Genomic DNA, 24,197 nt, shown 5'->3' on the forward strand with positions numbered 1-24,197 from the left:
ACACTACGATGTTCATGTAAACCATGCACAACTATTTTCTCTGAGAAATTGCCCACTTAACTAGTTTTATGAGAAATCACCCAATTTTTCGTACTTTTAAGATTTAGTCCGCAAAAAAATACCCCGTAACGCAAGTCTTCCTTGCCTGATTTGAACAAAAATAAATTTCCATGTGTGGAATTTAATACGGTTTAAGTGCATCGCTTTGATTGTTTTAATTTTTTTGTGGTAAAATGTTGATCCAGAACAGTTTTGTCCAGTATACTATTTAATTAATTTTATATTTACAGGGCCCCTGTGGATACCAGCCTTCAAGGTGAATGGGCTATCCTGTAAAAAATAAAGATTACTTTCCTCTCATTTTTTCTCCACGTCAATTTTCCATAAAATAATTGTCATGTCATGTCAAAGCCTGTGGGAAATTGAGTCTGCAGTGTCCTACATTTTGACTTTGTGGCAGTCAGCAGTCAGAGATCGTAGGCATTCAAAGTGCTGACCATATTGCCATGTTTCGGCTTAACTCTAAATTGTTTAACTCAAAATGTGATATTCAAAGAGAAGGTAACAATTCTAAGCCCTAAAATGCAAATCAATAAAAAACTCAAGTAAATCTCAAGGTTTTTCGGTCTCACTTCGCGAGATTGCTCCGAAAGTTCCGAAAAGTCACCGACTATCTGACCTACTTAAACACCCGATGACACAGAGGTCACTGGCCAACAAAAATTAATGGCTCATTTATGAAGTTTACACCAAAGAACTGGAAGAAAGGGCTGGAAAAAAGCGAAGAGATGCACAGTTTTAAATATTAACCCAACTTCACTTTATTGCATGACCTCTTCCTATCACGCCCATATACTCAATACTGTCTGCAAAGTTCCAGAAGCAATTATATATTGCGTGCAGTAATGAATGTGTCGACCACCCGCATTCCATTAATGTTTTTTTTACCTGTTTGTTCCTCTACAACTGTTCGGGCCAGAATCACCTCAAAAATATCATGTGCGAAATTTAGACGGTTAAATTTCCGAAATTCATCAAAAAAAGAGGTTGTTATCTTAAATTCAACATAACTTTGATTTAAATATAGTTTAAAGGTATTTAAGCTTATGCTTATTTTGTAATACCGTTCTGCACGTACCTTGAACTTGACGATTCGCCAAATTTGCACACCAACTTTCTCTCCAGCTCCTTGCCAAGCCTTTTCTGTTTCAGCAGATTCTCTCTTCAGCTGTTTAACAGCAAGTAATAAAGGAAATTGAGCAGAGAAACGAAAGCAACAGACACATGCTGACTACTGTCGAGGTCCAGGGCACAACAACATCGAGTAACTACTAGCTGAATTTATTACTGCCTCTTACATTTTTCTCAAGGTCGGAGCCAAACAAGGACAAATTGCTGTCTTTCCAGTCATAATGCTTGGCTTTCACGAGACCAGACATGGCTAGGCTTCACTTGTGAGCAATCTGAAGTTCAGCTCTGCAAGCCAGTAAATTATTGTGCGAGAAGACACACCTTCAAAAATATTTTAACATCTGAAGAACATAACATACCTGATTGGCTGGCGAGCACTAATAAATTATTGTCGGTATTTGTCACGCCTTCCTTCTAGTCTCTTCGTACTGCTTCCCCTGACTGCTTCTAGGACATCACAGGCAACACGGAGACCAAACAGACTTTTTTGCTATTTTGACGAAATTAGGAAACAGTTGAACCCTCGCATACGTTGAATTGATGAAGTTAAATGGAGAGACGCAAGGAAGGGGAGTAGCTAGACGGAATAGTGAATCCCAGTACTGCACGGGGAACACTCGGAGGCCCCTGGGGACCGACCCGAGACCAAATTCTCCGGAATCTTCAGGCTCTTTGGTCAGCAGTCGGTCACCATCCAAATTAGAAACGTGGTGTAGGTGTAATTGTTTAGCGATCAAAAAGCGGTCTGCAAGAAACTTTTGTTACACCCTGATGTAACTCATTTCGTTTATAACATTCATTCGGTATATGAAGTCATCCAAGCCCATTTATTACAATATAGTGAATTTTTTTAAAATATTACAATGTTAAATAGTTCGGGGTGGACATTGGGTGAGAGAGGACTAGGACCGAAGTTAGTTTGAGCAGCTGTCCATGTGACTGCACCACCGGGCGCTTATTGTGCCACGTCTCAGAAAGAAGCGGTTATCCCCAGTTGAATTGAGTTTTTGTGTCCAGGAGTGTTTGTAGAGTCGTCCGATCTCCGTAGAAAAGGTACAAGAACCAAAGATACGTTTGATTTCTGGGCCAAACGTTCCGAAATGTGGCAGAAGTACGGCCTTCTTTGTTGCTTTGTGATCGCGTTCGTTGTTCTTTGCGTGGCTCCTCCAGTTCGGAAAGACAGAAAGAAGGCAGACAACGAATCGGAAGGGAAAGGCGACCCAGAGTATGCTAGATATCTGAAACAAGTGATTGAAATTTTAGAAAATGATGATGACTACGTCAAAAGATTACTAAACGCTTCTGACGAAGAACTAAGAACTGGGCGAGTGGCCGATGACATAGACCTTGTAAAACATGATGTAAGGACTAAGCTAGATGAACTAAAACGACAGGAAGTGGAAAGACAACGAATGATACGACGACAAATGAACGATCACTTGAATGGGCTGAAGGAAAGGGAGTATTGGAATCCGCTGTTTGATGACGATAATCCCAATTTCTTTGGGCCTGAGGATTTTAAAAAGCTACTGAGGAAGGTAAGGCTCTCAAAGTTAGGAAATTTGAATTTGTCTCTTTTTCAACTTTTCAAGGGGAAGTGAAAGCTGTGCCAATAAATCCTGATGATTTGTTCAAATAAAATTTATTGGGAAAACACAGGGGTATTTTACCACATCTGCGTAAACGTGAAATGTCTTACATGAAAGGAAACCAAGATTTTTTTTTTGACATCAACGCTTACGTTTACATGTACGTATCCAGCACTGTCTCAGCCCACTTTATGAAATAACATATTATTGTTACTTTTTCAGTTTGAATAAATTTGTCAGCATGCTAGCCTGATTCTCAGACAGTCCAAGGTTGCTTGTGCAGACTCCCTCCTATTCAACTGGGTAAATTATAGGAGAGAGGAGAGAGTCTGGGTGAGCAATGTTAGACTGTCTGGGAATCATGCTATTAGAATGCAGAATTCTATAGAAGTTTCTGTTAACTTCAATTTTGACTAGTATACTTGTTACACAATGACATAATACAAAAAAAGATTCTGCTCTTTCAATTTTCCAACTCTCACAAATCAGCCATAAGGTTTTTCAAGAGTCTCCAAAAGGCAAGCCAAGCTAACGCGGTTTCGTGATGTCATTCTGTGCAAGAGTTTTTGTCCAAATGGCTTCCGACAAGTCTTTTTAACTACCACTCTGGGATATGGCTGCTCTTGAGCCATATTATTTTGAGCCAAACATGCTTTTAACTCCAAAATGATAGTATCGAAGATTGTGAAGTGGATAATTGCTTGGAAAAAATGGATTTTGCTGACCTTGTGAAGGATGCCAAGTCAGTTGCAGGCTTTTCTCCTTCCCACCAATTTCGAGTCAGATAGAATGACATTATATAAACACGGCCTGGCTGCCAAGACAGTTTCAAACTGACGGCCTCCAAAGTCACTTCTTTCGAGATGAATTTCTTCAGGGTAGTGGGCACTTCAGAGGCTGGAACTTCGGTGAGTGGAAAAGCTGAATGTTGACTTGCTATAGGCGAAGACATAAAAGTAAGCTTTTTGGAGTGGCCTCCAAAACCTAGCTCCAAGATGTGTAGCTCACCTACAGAAAACGACCATGGTTGGTTCAAACAAGGTTAAGTCTTACATGCATGGAGTTATGTAGCTTGCTGATGGCAAATGGCTAGATTTGTGGTCACAACATAAATTTACTGATTCTATGGGTCTAAGAGTCAATTAATTAGGTCATATCCCAAAGATTTTTACTTATAATTTACACTGTAGAAGTCAAGACCTCATGCCTATCAAAGCAGCAATAATTACCATTCCCCATCAGACTGCAGCCACACAACATATCGGACACACTTCCTTATCTACTATTACTCCTAGTTTTAATATTTTATTCATCAAGGTAAGATATCTTTTCAGAATTTTTCTCCCAAAATCATGAGATTGGGAGGGAGGTTGGGAGAAAAGATAAAAGAATCATGAGACTCGTGGCAGAATTGTGAGAGTTGGCAGGTCTGTTCCCTGGCATGTATAACTCATGATCTCACTATGGTGAAATGTTAAAAAAAAAAAAAAGTTGGAAGATGTTTTCATAGATGTTTTTAGTAATTAGTCATTCCAAAGGGGATTTCACCGAAATATTATATATACTGAGCTTTGTTTTGGCCAAAAATAAGTGCCCATTTGAGAAGGATGGTTATAAGGTGGAGTCCTAATATATATTAGTATAAATCTACTAGCATTCTATCACAAATGCCGTTCTCTGATTGGCCACCCTACTCCAGGGTCCGAAATTAACTTTTTTAGGCAGGCGCCAACTGGCAACTGAAATTTTTTTTCAGTTGCCATAAGGAAAAATGTGGTCACCAAAAAGTGTCAATAAAATTTTTCCTTCGCAGCGAAACACAAACCAAACTTTTTGGTCACCACAGGCTTGCCGGCAAAATATTTGCAATCGATGTCATCAAGAATCAAACTAGTGCTGAAATCATCTTTTGGCCACTTTGACGGATCTAAATTTCCACCTTTTGACAGCTAGAGAATATCTAAATCTTCAACTTATTTCTTTGCGGATGTCCTGTCCCCACTTGGTAATAAATTATGGAAAGATTTCAGAACATCTTTGGACACCACCTCGCCTGGATAAATATTCATGGCGAAAGAACGCATGTGGCCTCTTGCGCCCCGCAATATGTATGTTATGGAAACCGCTGAAAAAACATGGCAACGAAGCTTCGCACTGATCGTAGCTGTGAAACATTTTGGTAGATTTATAATAACAGGAAAATCGGTTTTATACTTCAAAAGCAGCAGAGAGGTAAAAAGTAAGTGACCAATTGGCAGGCGGCTTTGAATGTTATCTTAATTGATTTGGCTGAAAATCAAAGTTATTGTTTGTATAATTATCCTGGCATGAAATAGTTAATCGCCTGCTGATGACCAGTTGTGAAATTCTGGTCGCCAGTGCAAAATTTTTAGTCACATTGGCGACCAGGAAAGCACAATTTCGGACCCTGTACTCACTATCTATTCTGTGAGTAGCGTGGCAGTGTGCCCTTGTTAACAAAATGACAGCCACTTCTTGGCATTTTCAAAGTGTCTGAAGAGAAGTTAGATAAAGTTTTGAACAACTACTAGATTTATACTAAAACAATCTGATTATGAGTTCTCAATTTCTCTGTGTGAAAGTTGACTTGGGCTGCCCCCTGGTCAACTATCACGTGATAGAAATTGAGAGCTCATAATCTAATTGTGTAGTAGAAATGGAAGTTTGGTAAGAAGCTTCTTGCGATTTGAATTGTCCGAATTACCGTGTTCTAGAAAATCAGCCCTTGACAAGTTCAAATTATTTTTACAGCACTGTGCTGTTGATATCAACACAATTTAATCCGGTTTGTTAATCACAAGTATGATTACAGACTGAATTGGACGACGCGATGTCCTGTTACCTATTAATCAAAACTATGACAAAATTCAAGAAATGAACAAACCATCAATTGAGCGCTAAACGATTAAATGTTGTTATGAATGCTGAAAAACACAGCAGTTTACTCAACAAAGTGCACCGCAACAGCGTGTGAAAAATGACGCTTACTGTCCAATTACAAGCACGACATGTACACTGTCCAATTTGTCTGTCCAATTTGTTGTCCAACTCAAATCGGGCTGCTGATAGCCAATCACATTCGAGAATTTTGTTATAGTTTTGATTATAATAACAATAATAATAATAATAATAATAATAATAATCATGGTTTAATGATGACTTTTCTGAGTGATAATAAATAGCAATCAATCAGAGCATTGAAACAGAACTCTTTAGTGCTTTGTCATGTTCAGATATCCCCATGTTAGGAAATAGAATTAAACACACAAAGAGGACTATGTGGAAGACTGTTGTTTGCAACATGATTGTCTTTTCTTTTGTTATGACTTGTTTACTTGAGGAATCACACCACTAGGTGAGCTGCATGTGTTGCATAGCTCTCAAGTTGAAAAATTTGAAGTACCGAAGCATATTAGACATAAGCATTTTCCTCAATTGGGAGCTCTGTTTGATGGCAGTTAATGACACCCCCATTTGAATTTGCACACTAGCTAAAGGGTTTTGTTGTGACATGTTCCCCTAGATGCAATTGCCAGGATTTTAAGTCCATAGTGCCCATAAAGCCATGAACTGAAAAGCTGTACCTTAATTTCTACTACCTTCACAGCACCATGAAGAGATGGATAAGCAAGATAACGAACGAAGACAAGAGTTTAAGAAGCATGAGATGGAGAAAGAACACAAAAGAAGGGAACATCTGAAAGAGATGGATGAAAAGGCTCGCAAGGAAGAAGAGCTGAAATTTGAGGCATTGAGACAGAAACATCTGAATGCATCAAAGAATCTTCATCATCCAGTAAGTGATACCCTGTAGTTCTCAGGTAAAAATGAAAACTCTGCTCACAGATTACACTTCTTTTGATGACAGTTCTAAAATATTAATTGAGTATTGCATGATCAAGACAATTTTACATGTGAACTATCCTTTGATACTTGCAACTGTAGTTACATTTGTTTGGCTATGAGATTAGGCTATTACAGTAGTATTTTTAATAATCTACTCGTTGTGCAGGGGAGTAAAGCTCAACTGGAACAAGTGTGGGAAGAAACTGATGGCCTAGATGCAAACGATTTTGAACCAAGAACTTTTTTCAAGCTTCATGGTAAATATTAAATAAAGCTTTACAGTTAAAATGTAAAGTGCAGTCAATGGAGTGTCTAGCCCTTGCTGGGTTGTTATTGTAAGTGTACAATTATAGGTACTTTAAACAATGTGACTGTATCTTTCCCATCTGAATTGTACAATGGTAATAATAGCTATTTTATTAAAAACTGGATCAGTGGATAATGCAATTCGAGCATTTTCATTGGCTTAGCCATCATGGGTTATGAGCCATTACACCATGCTCTACAATATGTAAGCATATGCATGATTTTTTTGGGATGTTTTAATTTTTATTTTAGTCTAGTTGTCTATTCTTTGAGGGCGTTTTTGATAAAACAATTACCGCAGTCCCGCTTCTTGGATATGGAATGATTATAGCCAACTCATATCCAACTTGCGTTCGTCACTGGAATAATTGTAAATTACATAGTCATGTTGCCACTCTGGGTTGTATATTGATGTCACTCATTTTTCCATTCATGTCACATTAAACTCTACACTAGCCTCTTACATTATACTTACCATCCTAGTGCTTTTCAGTGACACACTCATCTTTCGGATTATCAGTTATGTGCCACTTTTTTTATTCTTGCTGCATTTTGACTTCAAATATGATCAATTACTGAAAAGATACCGGGAAACATGGAATCTATTTCTTTATTTAATCTGCCGTGAGTTAATTATCTCTGTCAATGTTTTGTTTATCTTCCTAGATACAAATGGAGATGACTACTTAGACACAGGGGAATTAGAAGCTCTTTTTGTTAAGGAAGTAAGTGTACATGTAATCTACAAACCTGATGCATATACACTGTAAATTCTGAGATGCTATAGCAGCAAGAAGTAATACAACATATTGCCTACTGGGTTCTTACAGGTTTGGTAGCTCTCTAAAGCATAGATGTTAGTAAAATAATGTACATGCAGTGCTGACAGTTTTCCCTCCTGAAATCTGTCTTTAAAGTTCGTGCTTGAGCCTTACTCATGCAAGTTAGTTGAGTTTACGGCAATTCTTAAAATTTACACAAGTTCAGTTTTGGTAGATGTCAATTATCTTCGCCCCTCTGCTGAATGAAATCTCAAGAAAATTTCTAAATGTGTTTGCAGGTGACATTCACAGCAGAATATTAAACAAAACATTGAGTTTTGTAGATATCAATCTTCTGTCTTTCTGCTGAATGACATAATAATTTTATGAAATAGCAACAACCACTTCAAATTGCATGCCACCGCTTGTGCTGGATCCTTGGCATGGACTGGTGATGACATGTTAAGACGGATTCTGCTCAAAGTTTGAGCAATAAGTGCAAAAATTATCTACTGAAAATCCACTCATAGCACAGTTACTTTTGGAATACTATTTAAAACAACTCACTTTAGTTCTTTTCTCTAAGTGACTCCGCGATTAAATTCTCAAGCATTCTCGAGAAAGTTAAGGTATCATGATAGGTGGATTGACAGTGTTTGGAAATCGCGCACTTATGCTGGCGCTTTGAAAGAAAACCCTATCAACCTAAACATTTTCTGAAAGCTTAATAGTTATAGAATACAATTATAGCTTTGAAATTTTCTTAAACAGTTATTGTCGCAGTGAAATTAAAAGAAATACCAAGAAACACTGCTTTGCTTAAACTGGTTCGCTTCTGCTCGTGAATTATCAGAGCAGCGCCATTAACATCAGAAATGTTTTCTCACACATCACCCTCAAAAAGGGTGTCTGCGATTTTCCAGATGTGGGTTGGGTTTTTTTCTACACCCTCCTAAAGTTTGATATTTTCAATGCAGATGTTTCCTTCTACTAAAGAGGCCATAACTTTGAAACGGAAGTGAAATTAAACAAAGCCCGACACCTTTTTTGAAGGAGGTATCCTGGAACATACCTGCCGGTTTTGAGCCAATTCCGTCGGAAGACACCAGTAAACGAACTAAAAATGTTCATCCTTATATGCAGTTTTATTTTATTGAGAAAAAGAGGAAACACTTTTTATGAGATGGTATGATTAGGTGTTAAAAATCCCCTCCACACTGACAGATGTTGGAATGGGTCAGTGTACCACAACAATGGCTTATGACAACTTGAAATAAACAGACATCTACAATTCCCCGTCGCAGTGAAATCGTCCAAGAAGCGAGAAAATAACAAGAGCTTTATACAGGTTTGCATTTAAACTGCCTTGAGTTCTTTTACTTAGAAGATTTCGTCGGCGGCATTGATATTATGTTGCTCAAGTTTTGGCTTCTTCGTTCTCCAGACATTTTTAAAACCATGCCTCGTGAAACCAAAAGAGGAAATCTCGATGTCAACATCTGCACTTGACTCCCCCGTTGTGGAAGTTTTGGAATCGCGTCCGTTCTCCAGCAATTTCGTGTGACTAGCACTTGTTGTAGTTTGTCCTTCAGCTTCATTGATGGAACTAGTGTCTTCAAGTTCCTTCAACCATTCTTCTTGGTTACAGTGCAACCGTGGGCTGCTCATAGCCAACGGATCTTGTTCCTCGCTGAACCTGTGGGTTCCACCAGATTTTCGCCTCTCCAACTTCTTCGAAGACAAAAACACGCAAGAAGTTTTCTTGGGTTTTCGTCCTGATGCTTGCGATGAAAGAACCAGATCGAGAACAGTTCGCATGTGCAAATGAAACATCACACCGCAGTTCGCTTTACACGTGACAACTGGCGATGAATTTTATATAGAGGTGTCAATGCGCTGTAAGGGGTTAATGAGAGTCAAAATCAGTTTATGTCTCTAAGTTAAAACTTAAAAAGTAAAAAAGCTTTTCCTACCATTCTTTTTGCAAAATATTTATCTCAGTCTTCTCAATTTGAACAGCAAAAAAATATTTTTCGCATTTTTAACCGCATGGCCATGGGCCGAGTGTGGTTCATGTTCTACCCTTAGTTTATTTTTTTATTTTTTATTTTTTTGTGGGAGACCAGACGCAGATCTCCACTCAGCCAACTTTGAATTACGCAATCTGTAATGTTTACTCGCCAAACCTTGTTTCTTCAGGGTCAACAAAAATCTCAGATTACAAAATCACGCCGAACCTACACGTTGCAAAAAAATCTCTTCAAAAACCCTGACATTGAAGCGATATATCACTTTAGCGTTAATAGCTACCACACATCGGCAGAAGGTAAATCTATTCCTTAACAATCCAGCTTTATCATGCTAAAATGTCAGCGAAATCAAACAAAACCAGAATTAATTAGAATTTTTTTTGTGACCTCACTCCCCAGACTTGACCTAACAAAGGGAGCCATGGTCGCCCATAGCAACCGAAAAACACGAACATAACAAAGCCAACGTTTCGGCCAAAAAACTCGAGAATTATCGCCTGAGAGCTTAAACTTGAATGGGAATATCTTTTCGAACTTTTTTCAACTCATTTAGGAGAAAGACTGGCCTCGGCAGGCTACAAAAATGACCAAGAGAAAAAACAGAACAAGACAGCAGAACAAACCAATAATATTTCACCACGTGGCTTTCGGCACGAAAACGAAAATACAGCTTACTTCTGGATAAATTCAGCCTTAGAAGCCACCAACTGGTCCCATATTACTTTCTGTATCCTTACAAATGTCCTGACTTCCATCTCCGAAAGATTTTGCCCCAATTTTGAGCAAATAAACATTTTGCCGACAGCGACCACCATTATGGTGGCTTGCATACTAAATTAGCTAACTTGACAAAATTCTCCCGAGGGGGGAGGATGTGATGAAAAGAGCAGAAAAATGGCCTGTAATTGTCAGTTTGTTAAAATTTAACTGGAAAATATAGCAAAACCACATACTGAACAATCACATGCTCACAATTGATCATTTTTTGATTTTCTGCTTCAAGAAAAACAAATTGTCTTTTTTCTTTATGGTTAGTTATTGCAATCAGGAGCTCTGCTTTTAGCCTTGGCTGAATCTATAATTTTTTATACTAGGAGTTATCATAGATTATGAGTGCATTTGTGTAAAGGTGTTTGGGCAAGGTTGACATTCTGGTCTATATGGGCGATTTCGTCTAACAGGGCTAAACTCTACTTTCGCACCAGAAGTCTACATACCGCCTTAAGGCATCGATAAAATTTAATGTTAACAGTGATATCTTTTAGTCTCATGATATCCAGTCAGAAAGACTTGAAAAACATTGACTACGTACAGCTTCCAAATTACAGTGTAAATGTCCACAAAAACCCACACTTGAACGAAACCAAGACCTGCACCCAAAAGAAATGTACAGCACATGATTTGGCGATGATGTCATTCGTTTCACCCCTGCTGCGGGGCGGCTAAATCAGTGTCGCAACTTTGGACGAAGGTCCACCATCACATGAAACTTGCCTCAAGTCTGCATTAGGACTGCGTTCTACGAACGCAATAATTTATTAACATCTTGTTGCCCATTTAGGTTGACAAACTGTATGATGAGAAAGATGACGACTTTGATCCAAGGGAAAAAGATGAAGAAATTGCAAGAATGAGAGAACATGTTATGTCAGAGGTAATTAAGAATCAAGCTTCTTGAATGGATTAATTTACCTGACCAATCAAATTCAATGTAAGTCTTACAATTGAAAAATTTAAATGCTAGAAGATCCTGGAATTCAACAATATTGTGTGACATAATTTTAAGAAATCAGCTATGGCGATCAAAATAGTGATTTAGTGAAGTGACATTTTTAAAGCTAGTAAATAGTTGCCAAAGCAGTGTTAATTTGACAGTTAATACCTCTTGTTTGATGAGTGTATGTTTTGAATTTATGAACTTGAGTTAAATTTTCAAGTCTGAGTTTCAAATTCAAGTTAAACTTTGAGTCTAAGTTGGAATTTAGAGAATTAGAGTCAAATATTCAAATTTATTTTTAACTTCACATAGTTTTCAGTTTTGTAAGTTATTTACCTTTAAAGTGCCACTATGATCAAAAAATTCACTTCTCTTTTTCCTTCAGATTTTAAAAGCGTGTTTGTTTGACACCTGACTGGCAAAATCTTGAGCTTCGAATTTTACCCTAAGGCTGTTTTCTTTGAGTGCAAGTTTAGGATTTCACAGTCTGCCATTTCACATTCAAGACTGACCGATTGGACCTCAGAGGGTTGGATCGAGGATAGAACGACATCAAAGACTCACTAGCTTAAAATTGCAGCGTGTAAACACAGCTTATTGTACATACAAAACACGAGTTTAAAGGTCTGAAAGTTTGAAACTCCCATGTTGCATATTAATTTAGGCAGGTGCATTGCATTTTTAAACTAGTGGGTCTTTGACGTCATCTTATCCTTGATCCAGCTCTCTCAAGATTTTAAAGTTGGTAATGGCGGACCATCAATTAGGAAAATTTCAGTTAAAATAAAGAGGTGCCTTTTTGAAATGAAGGCTTAAAATTTTGGTCACTTAGTGGTTAAGTTATATAGTTTTGAAATACAAAGAAAAAGTAGAATTGATTTTTGGTCACTACTACTAATTCCTAGCTCCCCTCTGGGAGAATAGGGCCATTTTTGGTCACAGTAGCACTTCAATCAGAGTTTTTCTTGTAGTTTCACATGTTACCCTTATCTTGTGGTGAAAGCTAACCCTAGCCCTAATCCTAATCAGGCGAACTGGGATGACAGGACTGACGGCATGTATATACTACTAATCCAAGGTTGCCACACTCAGGGAAAAGTCAGCAAAAATTAGATTTGATTTAAGGTCAGGGAAAAGTCATAGAGTGCTGTATCAGGTCAGGGAATTTCTAAATCCCTGTTCAAAGTCAGTGAAAAGTCATGGAATTTTACCTTAAAGTTGCTGCAACTTATTTTATTAGATATTTTTGTATAGGCAAGGCAATTTTGTTTTACAACTGTAAAAATTATCTGAGCCATCCTATTTGTGTTGATTCATTGCCAGAATAATCATCCTGCAAGATTAGTGAAAATTGCAATACAGTTAGTGAAAAGTCAGGGATTTCTTTTTTTGTTTTGTTCCGGTGGGTGGCAACCCTGTAATCAGACAAGCTCAAGCTATTCCAAGTTCTGCTAGAGCTTAAAATAGTAACTTGGCAATTAAACTTGAACTCAAAATTTGAACTCAAACACATCACAAACTGCAGATTGACAAGGATAAAGATGGCTTTGTGTCCCTGGATGAGTTCATGTCAGCCAGTAAGACAGATGAATTTGAGAAAGATGATGGCTGGAAAAGTGTGGAGGAGGAGCATCCATATACAGATGATGAACTGGCAGAATTTGAGAGACAGCTTCAAGAAGAGGAGAAATTAAAGATGGCCCAGGACAAAGCCATAGAAGATGTTAAAAATGTGGCCACTAAAATTGCTGAGGTTGGTATTACATCTAATTCACTCAACTAAGACAAGAAAAACAAACATTTAATGCACCGTGACAACTGAGTTTGTTATTTTGATTCACTGTCTAATTACAATGTCCTTTAAAATAGTTTAAAGTTATAAAATTATTGGCTCAAATTTAAGTACTTTTTCCCTATGAGCCACTGAACATGTGAGTATCGCAAAATTAGGTAAAGAAAGTACTGAGATGTCTGCTCAGTTTCAGAACTTTCAGCATGATACACTTGACTGAGACACCCCAAGATACTGACAAAAGATACCTGGCCAAGTTATTCATTTGTATTACAAAGTTTCTCGCTTTGAAGCGAATAAAAATTTTAGTTTCCCAATTTGTGAATTATAACATGGATAGCTTCAAACAAATATTTGCCTAAGGGCAGTGCTAGTTTAATTTAGCTCATCCGAAAGAAACCTAACATTTCCCAGACTGTCTCAAAGTCTTGTGTTTAATTTTCATGACAGGGATTAAGTGAGGCAGAGTCTTTAACAACAATTCAATTTAACAAGACGAATTGTCTGTACGTTTGTTACCTGAAAAGCATTTTGCTTGAGAGATTGGCCATACCTTTGTTTCCTGAAACAAAGATATACCTTTTTTATGTACACTTGAGTGCTCACAGCTACCTTCTGCAGTCCAACCCCCTTTGCATGTACAATTAATTAATTGCTGTTAATTGAGTTTAACTAATAGCTCTTTTAGGTTATATCTTAGCACTGTTACATGTGAGATTACATCAGACCCCATTGAAGAAGAGATCATCAAAGACAAGATCATGTATTAAATAGTTTTCTAAGGTCTATAAGAAAATTGTTCATGTACAAGATATAGAACTGCTCGTGGATAGAATTATTTAAAAGATATTAAACTTTTCACTGTCAGAAGTGTTCTCATTATGGGTCAAGTGAAAATGACAAGACATGCAAGGTTTTTAGCTTTTCAGTGTACTGTCTTCAATTATAGCAAAATATTGTGGTTTTTTTTGCATTTGATCAATAGCAAGCAGTCGTAGCAGCAACACTTGAAGAGCATAAAGAAGGAGAGCAAAAAGAGCAACAGCAACAACATGGAGAATCACAGCAGCAGCAACAAACACCATAAAAGAAATACTATCAGTTGGAGAAAACCACCATTATGGCCCAGAAGACACAAACAACTCAAAGATTTATTCATATTAGGCCATTCATCCCTAAGACATAGACCAATATGGCTTTCCTACTAAACTTGTCTTTTTTACATGACTCTCCAGACATGCTTTAGACATTGTGTTGTTCAACCAGTTAAATTAAAGTGTTTACTTCAAGTTTGGAAATTACTGAGTGGAGAATAATCAGATAAGATAATCAGAAAAGGCACTTAATATACTAGTTGGATTTGTGTTAAAAAAGTTGTCATTGGCACTGACTTTTGAACATTTTTAATCTTTTAACTAAACCTGTTTATTTTGTAAGACTGTGGTGCGTGTGAATCTGACCGCTTCCACTGAAGATTTAACCACACAGAACTGATGTAGCTTTAGAAATCACAACTTGCAGCCTTGACATTGGGGTTAAGGGAGTAGCCCTTTGTATGTTATTATCTTATTTAGTTAGCATCTAGGAAATTAAAAAATCAAGAATTAATGGAAAATGTCAAATAAAGTACTTTTTAGTACACTGCAGACATCAACCCGCCTTTAAGTTACAAGCAACTTTATATACTATTGTACAGTACTGTACATAGAGTGCAATACCATGTGGTGAACACACATGCAGTAGAGGTATCTATCAGACTCAGGAGAACAATGTGGTAGTGAATTTATCTTAGTACTGCTGAATTATTTACAGCAATCAAACTTTTCTTCTGTGTTTGTATCCACAAAATGATTTATCTGACCACAGAAGACATTTCAGGATTGTAGTTTCCATTATTTTGTTCTAAGCAAATGTTTTATTTTTCCTTATATAGAATGTAATGATTAAAAAAATGAATAATAAATTCACACTGCAGGTTCCTGAAACCTCTCAGAATAGAAGAGTGTTTTCCCTTTTATATTTACAGGTAAACAGGTCTGTACTGAACAGCGTGCTCTGTCGCACAACAAACAAGATACACTGTTAGTACTCTTATTCAGTTATGCATTGTTCTTAACGTTTCTTGCTGTTTGATGGGAAGAAATGAACCACACTTGTTCTGCTTATTGTGATTTCCACCCTTGGTAGTATTAGACGTGATAGCAGTTATTGCAAGGGGTCAATCAACAGAACTGTTTGTTCACAATGGGTTTCCAACCTTACCAGGATTTCAATCCGAGACCTGCGAGGTGTACTCATTTGGAACAATGCTACGTTTTTTTAAGAATTGATGTTGTGAATAACCCAAACCATGTACTGTGTCCTAAAACGTAAACTGAACGAAATGGCATTTGTTTGCCTCTTTTCATAATTCTCTAGTCTTGTAATGTACTGATAAGGGGGTCAGGAATAAGTCATTTTCTACTGTTACACATGTAAGATATAATGTATGACCTTTAATGCAACATTTCGCAAGTTATAAGTGGCATATTATATTGTTTCCCAAATTTGTTTGGAGCTTTTTTCTGTTGCATTGCTATCGCCCTCTCTGGGTAACGTTCTGTTAACCCAACATGGTTTTAAATCGCTCTTGGGTAACACTGGAAACTGAAAATAATCTTATAACGTTTTATTATTAGCATTACTTGCTATGAATCCACATTATATTACAGAATCAAATATATTACAATAGTTCATACCTGCCGGTCTCAACACTTACAATAAACGGCATGCAATGCATGCAGAAGCGATGACGTGTACGTGCTATTTCTAAAATTGTTCTAAGAAAATTGGAACATAAACAGACAGGCGGCTGGTTAAACTTAATTAAAAGTAAAAGTAAGTTACTACATGTGTGGGAAGTAGCTGTATTGCAAGTAGCTTTGCATACTGGTTGGGTTTTGAGAGTCCCAAGTGATCGCTCGCATCGCAAGCTTACTTGTTCCCTTTGTTCAATTGTTCCTCTTTGAACTGAATAATGCAATTCACCTTTCTTCCTTGTGTTTACTTTTCGAAGGGAATTCATATTTTAAAAAAAGTTTTTAAAAAACTTTATTAGTACTAATAAATATTTTTTTGCCAAAAACTTTACAAGATTATTTATAAATAATTTCAATTAATTTAATTTTGTATTACTATAATGATAAATTGCAAATATTGCAAACAAGTAATTCACTTTTTGCCCTTTAAATTTATTAGTATACTGTATTGGTACTAGTAAAGCTTTTTAAAAACTTTGCAAATATCAGATTACCCACAGTTATAACCTGTTTTCATTTATACCGCAAAAGGATTAGTTCTTCAGCGAATTACTTTTTGCAAAGTTGAAAGATGCATTGCCTCCAGGTAAAATGTAAACAACAGCATAAACAAAATCTTCCCTCTTGCATGACTTGAGTATTCTTTGGCTTTCATGTAGATGTTGCGTAACCCAACCGCCGCTCTGTATTGCATTAAAGAGACCATAATCTAAGCAACATTAACCAGTTCTGATAAAGACAAAACCTTCCGCTAGCTCACCGTTTCGTAACACAGCGAACTTCTTCAATGCTCATCTTCAATTCTTCAATTCTTAAGCCCACAGATATGTTTAGTTCAGCCCTAAACAACGCTCACCAATACGTAAATTTAATATAGACTCTTGACCTATCGCATTTCCCAAACACATAAGTTTAGTTCAGTGCTCATACAATACTCACACAGTGTTTATTTACTACCCCCCCCCCCCCGGAGTGTATTTCCCTTCCACAGAGGGGTGAATTAGAATCGTGCGCGACGTGCGCGACATAAGCGCAAACATGCGGTGCCCATCCAAAGGAATGTCGTGTGCCAGCATAAACCGATGACGTCACATTTGTGACGTCATCGCTTAAAAATAAAACTTCATTTCAATGTTCCATATTGTTTGTTACTGCTCACAGAGATAAAAAGTCCACATTAAATCACCTTACTCAAGATTCAAGAGTATTTAACAGTTACTAATCCTGATCTGAGTACCTTGAGAGTGTTCAGTAATTAAAAAATTCAGCCAAATTTCACACCAGCGACATAACAACTATATAGACATAACGTTCGACATGTCATTATGAATGTCATTATGCTTGCAGTGTGAACATTCTGACAATGAAAACAGCAATATCAGAACATGAACATAATCACATTAGGGAAAAAATCATTTTTCCTGATCATGTCTTTATGTCAATGTGAACATTACTAAACACGAGCGATTATTTTGTTGTCACTGAACCAGGCTACCTTGCTACCTTGTACCTTGCATGACATGCTAGTCATTCTCAGGATTTGCATTCTGTGAGGTTGAAGCTGGCCAACAGGTTAAGCAATAGAGCACTTTTTCTATGTTTAAATAGCCTCATCTAAACACAACGCAGGTTCGGAGAACTCGAGACTGTCTTGAGTTTGCATAACTGTCGAGAATTCTCCCAACCCCACCCCCCAAGGGTTTAGATGAAGCTATGTAAACACGGAAAAAGTACTCTACTGCTAAGCTGCTATAAAATATTTCTCAAGAATACGTGCAAATCTAAAACGTCACAACCGTGTTTACATACTCTCACCTAAACACTCCTAGCTACTCCTATCGACCAATGAGAGCACGTGTAGTATCTCAGTTATTTAATAATACCGACTTATACATATGGGTGAACAGAGCCTAAGGTTACAATGTGATCACGGAAACCAGGGGTGCTCTCCATTATGCCAAACCGAATGGTCACATTTTCCGATTAAACCGGGTCAACCAGTAGGAATGGCTCTTACCATGTTTAGTCCTTTTCCGAATTCCCTAATTAGGGCAAAGAACCGGTTTGTCAAAAATGGAACGGTAAATTTCGGTCGGAATATTCCGACTGAAATAAGTGGACCACCTCCAGAGGTGATCCCGAATATTCCGGTCAGAAGAAACGGAAACGGACCTTTCCATTTGAATTCCGACCGAAATTTCTGAAATCTTTGGCATAATGGAAAGCATCCCAGGACCACCCAGACAACTAAAACCAATCAGATGGCAGAACTGAAACAATAGATTTTCCAACATTTTCGAATCGAGCCAATCAAAGGTCCGGTACAAAGCAGTGAAATATCATCTTGTTTGTTGTGATGCTTACGCAACAACGGTGCCGCCCAATAAACTGTCAAGCTCAAACTGTTAGTAGTTTTGCATGCTTGCAGGTTTAGCCCTTTGAATACCAAACTTTCGCCAAAAAATACCGTTTTTAACCGTTTAGTCAGGTTTTATAAGCTGCCATGACGCTAAATAAGCCTAAGTTTTGCTAAGAAAGCTTTTTTTGCTATTGGAGAGATTTTTCGAGGATTAGGTACAAAATTGAGCAAAATTTCAATTCCCGGCATGCGCATAAGCCAAAATTTGGACACTGGCCACCTTTTGCATTGTATGTTCTTTCTGGCTGCGTGAAAAGTTGGATGTTAATTACGGGCGAAGCCTAGAAATGGACCTTGATCAATCATAGGCGTAGTGGACCATTTTACCACCGTTTTTGCACCAAAACTGATAACGTTGTTTTTCAATTTGCGACGTCGGAATGTCGTCGATATCTAAACCTGACCATTGTGCGGAAAGGCCTAGCCTAGTACTACCATCTGCTTATCAAGAATGTCTCATGACATTTAAATTGATGACGTCACAAGTGGTATAAAGAGCACGACCATTAATTACGCATATATGCGTAGTTGGTATTTAAAGGGTAAAGAAGAATTATATGCTGCACTTTCTATGGGGTCGATGGTTGGTTTACACAATACATGAAAAGAAAAGCTGCGTGAGGGTAGCACTCGTAAATATATATTGCCAGCAGATTGAGTGGTACAGGGTTTGAATAGTGTCACGGCTGGTTAAAAGAAACCCTTCAAATAGTCTCTTGAGTAGTTTTGCATGGGCACAACAGGTTCGAAATGTACAAATTGGAAAGGGATTATTTTCGATGTAACTGAAAGGAGCTGAAAGCAAACTTCAAGCAAGATAATTGAAAAGTTAACCTGACACAGAAATGGACTTGTAACCTGAATTCTTTGTTCGAAATATGTCCAATTTTTCCATCCAGGGGAGTTTCCTATATGCGCCATCGTCTTTTGTTTTTGTCTGAGTGATTTTACACGCTGAGGCTTTAACAGTGCAACGTGGAAAAAATTCATTTAAATTTGCAATGAAGATGTCATTTCAATACACTGATAACCCAGAAACTCAAACTCCGATGTGTACAGCTGCCGAGACAGTGAACGCAATAGTTTTACTGAGAACTGCGTGGTGGATTTCATGGTCGGTTGCATTAATGACAACCCAAAGATGTGTTAATTCAGCATGTGTCTTTCCCAAGAAAAGGGCTCAAAGATGGCCACCCAATCTGGAGTTCAGGACACAAACCAGTAAGTCATTGTGTGCCATAGAGTACTCAACAAAAAATTATTAAAAGATTAAGGCATCATTAACCCCCCCCCTCCCTACCCCCCACCACCCACTGCTTCCCTAAAGCCACTGCTGCCCCCTCCTTCCCCACCAAAAAAATCACAATGCTACCAAAATTACCATAAGCACCAATTTTGTATTCAAGAAATACATCCTAATGACTGTTTTATAACTGTTTGCCATCCTGGATCAAATTTCTCATAATTACAGGGCAAATCAAGCCCAGTCTTCCATAGGAAGCCCTTGTAGTACTGTGCCTTAGGGTATAGGAGAGGTCAAGAAAGATCGACTGTATTTACATGCACAGGGAGTAGAGGACTCTTATTTGACAATATTTTATCTCCAGCTAAATGCACCGTACGTGCAATTACAGCACGAAGCCAGAGAAAAGTAAAGTAATTGTACTTGGTTTATCATCACCTAAAGGCTAACACAGTGATTTTGTTTATTAAAATTGTTCCCAGAGTTCTCGTTGGTACAAGAACTTTTTTTTCAAACTACCTTGACTATTGACTTTTAGCCTGAAACTGTTCACGCTTAAGATGATAACAAACCAAGCAAGTAGTCGTTAACTATCTAATAGTATGTCTATGTATCCTAAATGTTCTCTTCCATATTTTGCTATCATATCCTGAATGAATTGTAGCTTAAGCTTTTTCACACACCTGTAAAAAAATAAAAATAAAATACACCACCCTCAAATATGGGCAAAAATACAATAAATAATTAGAAGACCTAGATTTGCTTGGAAGGGTACAGTAATTTTTACTGCAGATTTCCAGGTAAAGGAAAGGAAAACTTTAAAAAAGCTTAAGAATTCATGTTCCCAAGCTCATCTACAGCATTCATAGATGATATTTTGCCAACATTTTGAAAATTAAAGATTACAAATAGAATTTTTCTTTGAATTGATTAGATTTCTATTCACAAACACTGTTACTAATGTAGTAGTTTGTGCTTTGTTTGCACCCTTTTAAACACTACCTGCCATTAAAGGCTTACCATTAAATTTTGGAAAAAAATAATGCTTACTCTGCATATAGAGAGCTGGCCTTGAACTTAAAGAAGTCAAGTGAAGGTGGGTGAGGCATATGCACGGTGAAGACATTTGGCAACACAACAAATTCATATCTGAGGGGAAAATGTCTGAAGTTAGCTTGCTACCATTTTCTACTAAAACAACAAAAAGATTACAGAGTAATCATGATTACTAATGTAAAACACTGTTGACCGAGACTGTTTTCATCAACAAACTAAAACTGATTTTTTTTTTCTTGTCACTTCATGACAGATGTCGCCAGTCTCATCAGGCTGGTGGCCAAAGCCCTGCCAGAGTGCTCATAACCCTGCACTGGTGGATTTGTGACAAATGTGTTTAGCTGCAGAAGATCTTACAATAATGCAAGGGTGTATTTGCAAAAATTATTATTATAATATAGGTGTTACGTCTGAAGACCTGTCCCAAGAGGCTATTTCCAAGATGCCTCTTGCCTCTGTGTGAAAATGAGCCTTTTTGTAAAACTATTCATATGAAAATGTGTTTCATCTGTGCCATTATTTTCATGCATATCAAACTCATGGATTTTTCATATGAAAAGTTTGCAAAACAAATCACTTTGAAAAAGAGGTAACAGGTAACTCAGATTTGGCCAATTTCTTTGGTGAAAGTTAAGTAAACTGAAAACAAAAAAAATTCAAAAACGAAATACATTATTATCTGATCACCCACTATTACACGCAACTTGTTTTTGCAATTCACAAGTTAAAAGGACCCAGGGGATTAAAAAAAAGGAAATGAATACGCACACGGTGGTGTCAAACTCAGCTCATGACTGACATTTTACAAATCAGGAAGAAAAAAAGTGAGGCTAATGAACTCATGAGCCAAGCAATGAATTTTTCTATTATCTTTTTGCAATAATGTCTGTGTAGATGTAATCAGCTGTAACTAACCCTTGAGCTTGTAATTCCATGATGTGAGTCACTTTATTCCATCCAAAACCCACAAAACGTCTGTCATATCTGCTGACATTACTTCGTACAACCACATAAGGTTCAAAGTCTTCTTCCCATTGTATCTGTAATAAAGGATTCACACACCGTACATGTACTTTAGCCAATATATCAATACAAGCACTAAGTGTAAAGTGCATTGTCGTGCATTGAATGAGTTTAGCAAAAATAACATTGCCAATTTTGAGCCTCTTTTTTAAGGCAGTTTGAAATTTCCTCCATTAGATTCTTCTATTCTTTTTTACTTTTTACTCTGCTAAAAAAATTTACATCAAGACCTCAATTTTCTCAAAATTGGTGGTCTTACTAAGTGAATTTTATAAAGGTAATTATAGAAATAGAAAACAACAGCACTATGTTTTCAGAGCTTGATTTAGTTTTCCATCAGGCTCTGAAAACAGTTTTCTTTATTCCTGAATAAATCTGAAAACAATTCTCAATGCATGATAAAGATTGTAATGTACAAATTGGTCAAACTACACATACTTACGTAATGTATTCTGATTATTCATTTTAAAAAATTATGTTTGTTTGTTCAGTTAGAAAATTGCAAGTAAAAAACATGACTGGTTTACCCTGAAGTACGTACAGTGTAAGGTGTAGTAGCTGTTCTCCACTTTGCATAGTTAGTTGGAGCGTGGCCCTTAATCCACACACGTTGCCTGAAATTGAACGTGGACTTCAGTCAAAGTAAGGGTAAGCTATTTAATAGTGGCATTGCACTGGCCTACGTATCAACATTGAACAACACTAATTTGATCCTCTTTGTGGTGTGGTAAGGTAGTCTGTGGTAAGTCTGTGGTTAAAAAAAAAAAAAGAGCCTTGACTACCCCTTCTCTTCTGGCCAGCACTCATGTTTGGTTCCCTCTTAGACTAGGAGTATTTCTACACCCCACTAGATGGGATGATACAAAGTTACCCCCCCTCCCCCCACCCCCCTGCATTACATTTGCTGGTACACATCTTTACACCTGGGTGGAGAGAGGGACTGCGAGAGTTAAGTGTCTTACCCAAGAACACAACACAATGTCCCCGAACAGGGATGGAATGTACACTTCTCCATCCAGTGACCGGCTCACTAACATTAGGCCAATATTTCTGTCTCTCTTTGAGATGTGATACTTGAAAAAAATTGCTTTTCTTTGCGAGATGTTTGCACATAAAGGGTGCATGTAAGCATGAGTACTCACTTGAGTCTAGTCAGATAGATAGAACATACACTGGAAGGCAGGAAGGCAGACTATGAGGCACCAACAGTTTACCACAAGGGCAAGGCACAAGGCACATATTTTGTATCGCTGACTGGTATCAAACACTATTACGAATTTGTTCTATCTGATCCTTTGTTTTTAAGAATCACATCAACCAGCCAAGAATAAACAGTTGAATGATACATGGATGATTTCAATTTTTTCAAATAACTTCTCTTCCTACCCAAATGAAAATATAGAACCCAGATCCCAAAGTGATAACAGCTGTGCTTTGGTCTTGGGAAAAGAGAGTTTGTAGTTAAGTGTCTCAAATGCTGGAACGACAAAAGCCTGAAAACAGAAGAAAATTATGTGTCATATCTAACTTTAACTGGACTGAATGGTTACAGATTTCAATTGAATTCATATGAAACAACTGTTCAAGAGGTATGTTTTTTTCAGAATTTTCAAAAGAGGAGTTACTCTGTAATGCTGAACTTTCAGTAGCTGTTTGTTCATTTCCTTGCCAAAGTTTGATGCATCATCTCCTTGTCCAGGTATTTGGTATTATCATTATGATAGCAGCCAAAGTTTGAAAATGCAGAACAAGCCAAATTAAGTATTTTTCATGGAATTCCTCATTTTGTTGCAGTAATCTTGAGCACTGCAGAAGGGTCCCTCTACACTTAACTTACCTTTTTGTTCATGTTTGAAGCTGTTTTCAGTGATTTCCTGTAGAAAAGAAAATCACAGCTTGTTGAAGTCACGTCACTTCCCCATAGTCAATAGAAGTGTATTGGAAACATCCATTTTTTTAGAGGAGGTAAAAAGAAAATTGTCCATAAGATCAATTTATTAATCCTAAATGCAATGAAGTCTGAGTTTTATAGTCCTGGATTAAGGTGGAATTGGATTAACACTGCACTCTCAAAGCAGTGCAAAACAAAGACTAAATTGTTCACAGAAACTGCATTTAGAACTGGGATCAAAAAAGAAGCTAAATGTTATAAGGTGAAGACCACAGGGTTAGGGTTAGAGTTAGGGTTTGGAAAAAAGTTCATTAAAACTCAACCCCAGATGTTTTAATTTCTGTTTCAATTACAAAGTCAGGAAGTTTCTTCAAACTAAACAAATAACATATTAGCCACTTATGCCTAAATAACACTATGTAAGAGGCTTGAAGTGAAAATGTTGGTGGCATTTTTTATGAATGACATCATGACATGGCCTTAAGTACAAGAGATGTCCTTGAGGTAACAGGAC

General features: G+C 37.4%; 3 protein-coding genes across 3 annotated transcripts in view; 1 reads left to right on the plus strand and 2 right to left on the minus strand.

Moving 5' to 3' along the window:
* LOC145489399 (gelsolin-like protein 1) overlaps positions 1–1,510 on the minus strand; it is a 44,108-nt gene extending 42,598 nt beyond the window's left edge. Inside the window, exons 1-2 of the mRNA XM_081468367.1 lie at positions 1,359–1,510; positions 1,139–1,228 (exon numbers count right to left, since the gene is read on the minus strand). Of these exons, the coding sequence (XP_081324493.1) occupies positions 1,139–1,228; positions 1,359–1,439 (171 nt within the window). The 5' untranslated portion in view covers positions 1,440–1,510. The remainder of the gene's footprint in view (positions 1–1,138; positions 1,229–1,358) is intronic.
* Positions 1,511–1,894: 384 nt separating this feature from the next.
* On the plus strand, positions 1,895–14,946 carry LOC145489398 (nucleobindin-2-like). The gene is made up of 7 exons (XM_081468366.1): positions 1,895–2,729; positions 6,409–6,597; positions 6,814–6,904; positions 7,620–7,678; positions 11,306–11,398; positions 12,987–13,214; positions 14,239–14,946. Exons 1-7 carry the CDS (start codon positions 2,292–2,294, stop codon positions 14,338–14,340), a joined length of 1,200 nt encoding a protein of 399 aa, XP_081324492.1. The 5' UTR covers positions 1,895–2,291; the 3' UTR covers positions 14,341–14,946.
* A 4,831-nt stretch (positions 14,947–19,777) lies between these two features.
* LOC145489394 (xylosyl- and glucuronyltransferase LARGE1-like) overlaps positions 19,778–24,197 on the minus strand; it is a 33,879-nt gene continuing 29,459 nt past the window's right edge. The window contains exons 18-23 of the mRNA XM_081468360.1: positions 23,630–23,666; positions 23,179–23,285; positions 22,334–22,406; positions 21,685–21,809; positions 20,764–20,862; positions 19,778–20,396 (exon numbers count right to left, since the gene is read on the minus strand). Coding sequence (XP_081324486.1) covers positions 20,300–20,396; positions 20,764–20,862; positions 21,685–21,809; positions 22,334–22,406; positions 23,179–23,285; positions 23,630–23,666 — 538 coding nt within the window. The 3' untranslated portion in view covers positions 19,778–20,299. The remainder of the gene's footprint in view (positions 20,397–20,763; positions 20,863–21,684; positions 21,810–22,333; positions 22,407–23,178; positions 23,286–23,629; positions 23,667–24,197) is intronic.

This window comes from Orbicella franksi, chromosome 6, assembly GCF_964199315.1.
Source record: "Orbicella franksi chromosome 6, jaOrbFran1.1, whole genome shotgun sequence".
NCBI lineage: Eukaryota > Metazoa > Cnidaria > Anthozoa > Scleractinia > Merulinidae > Orbicella > Orbicella franksi.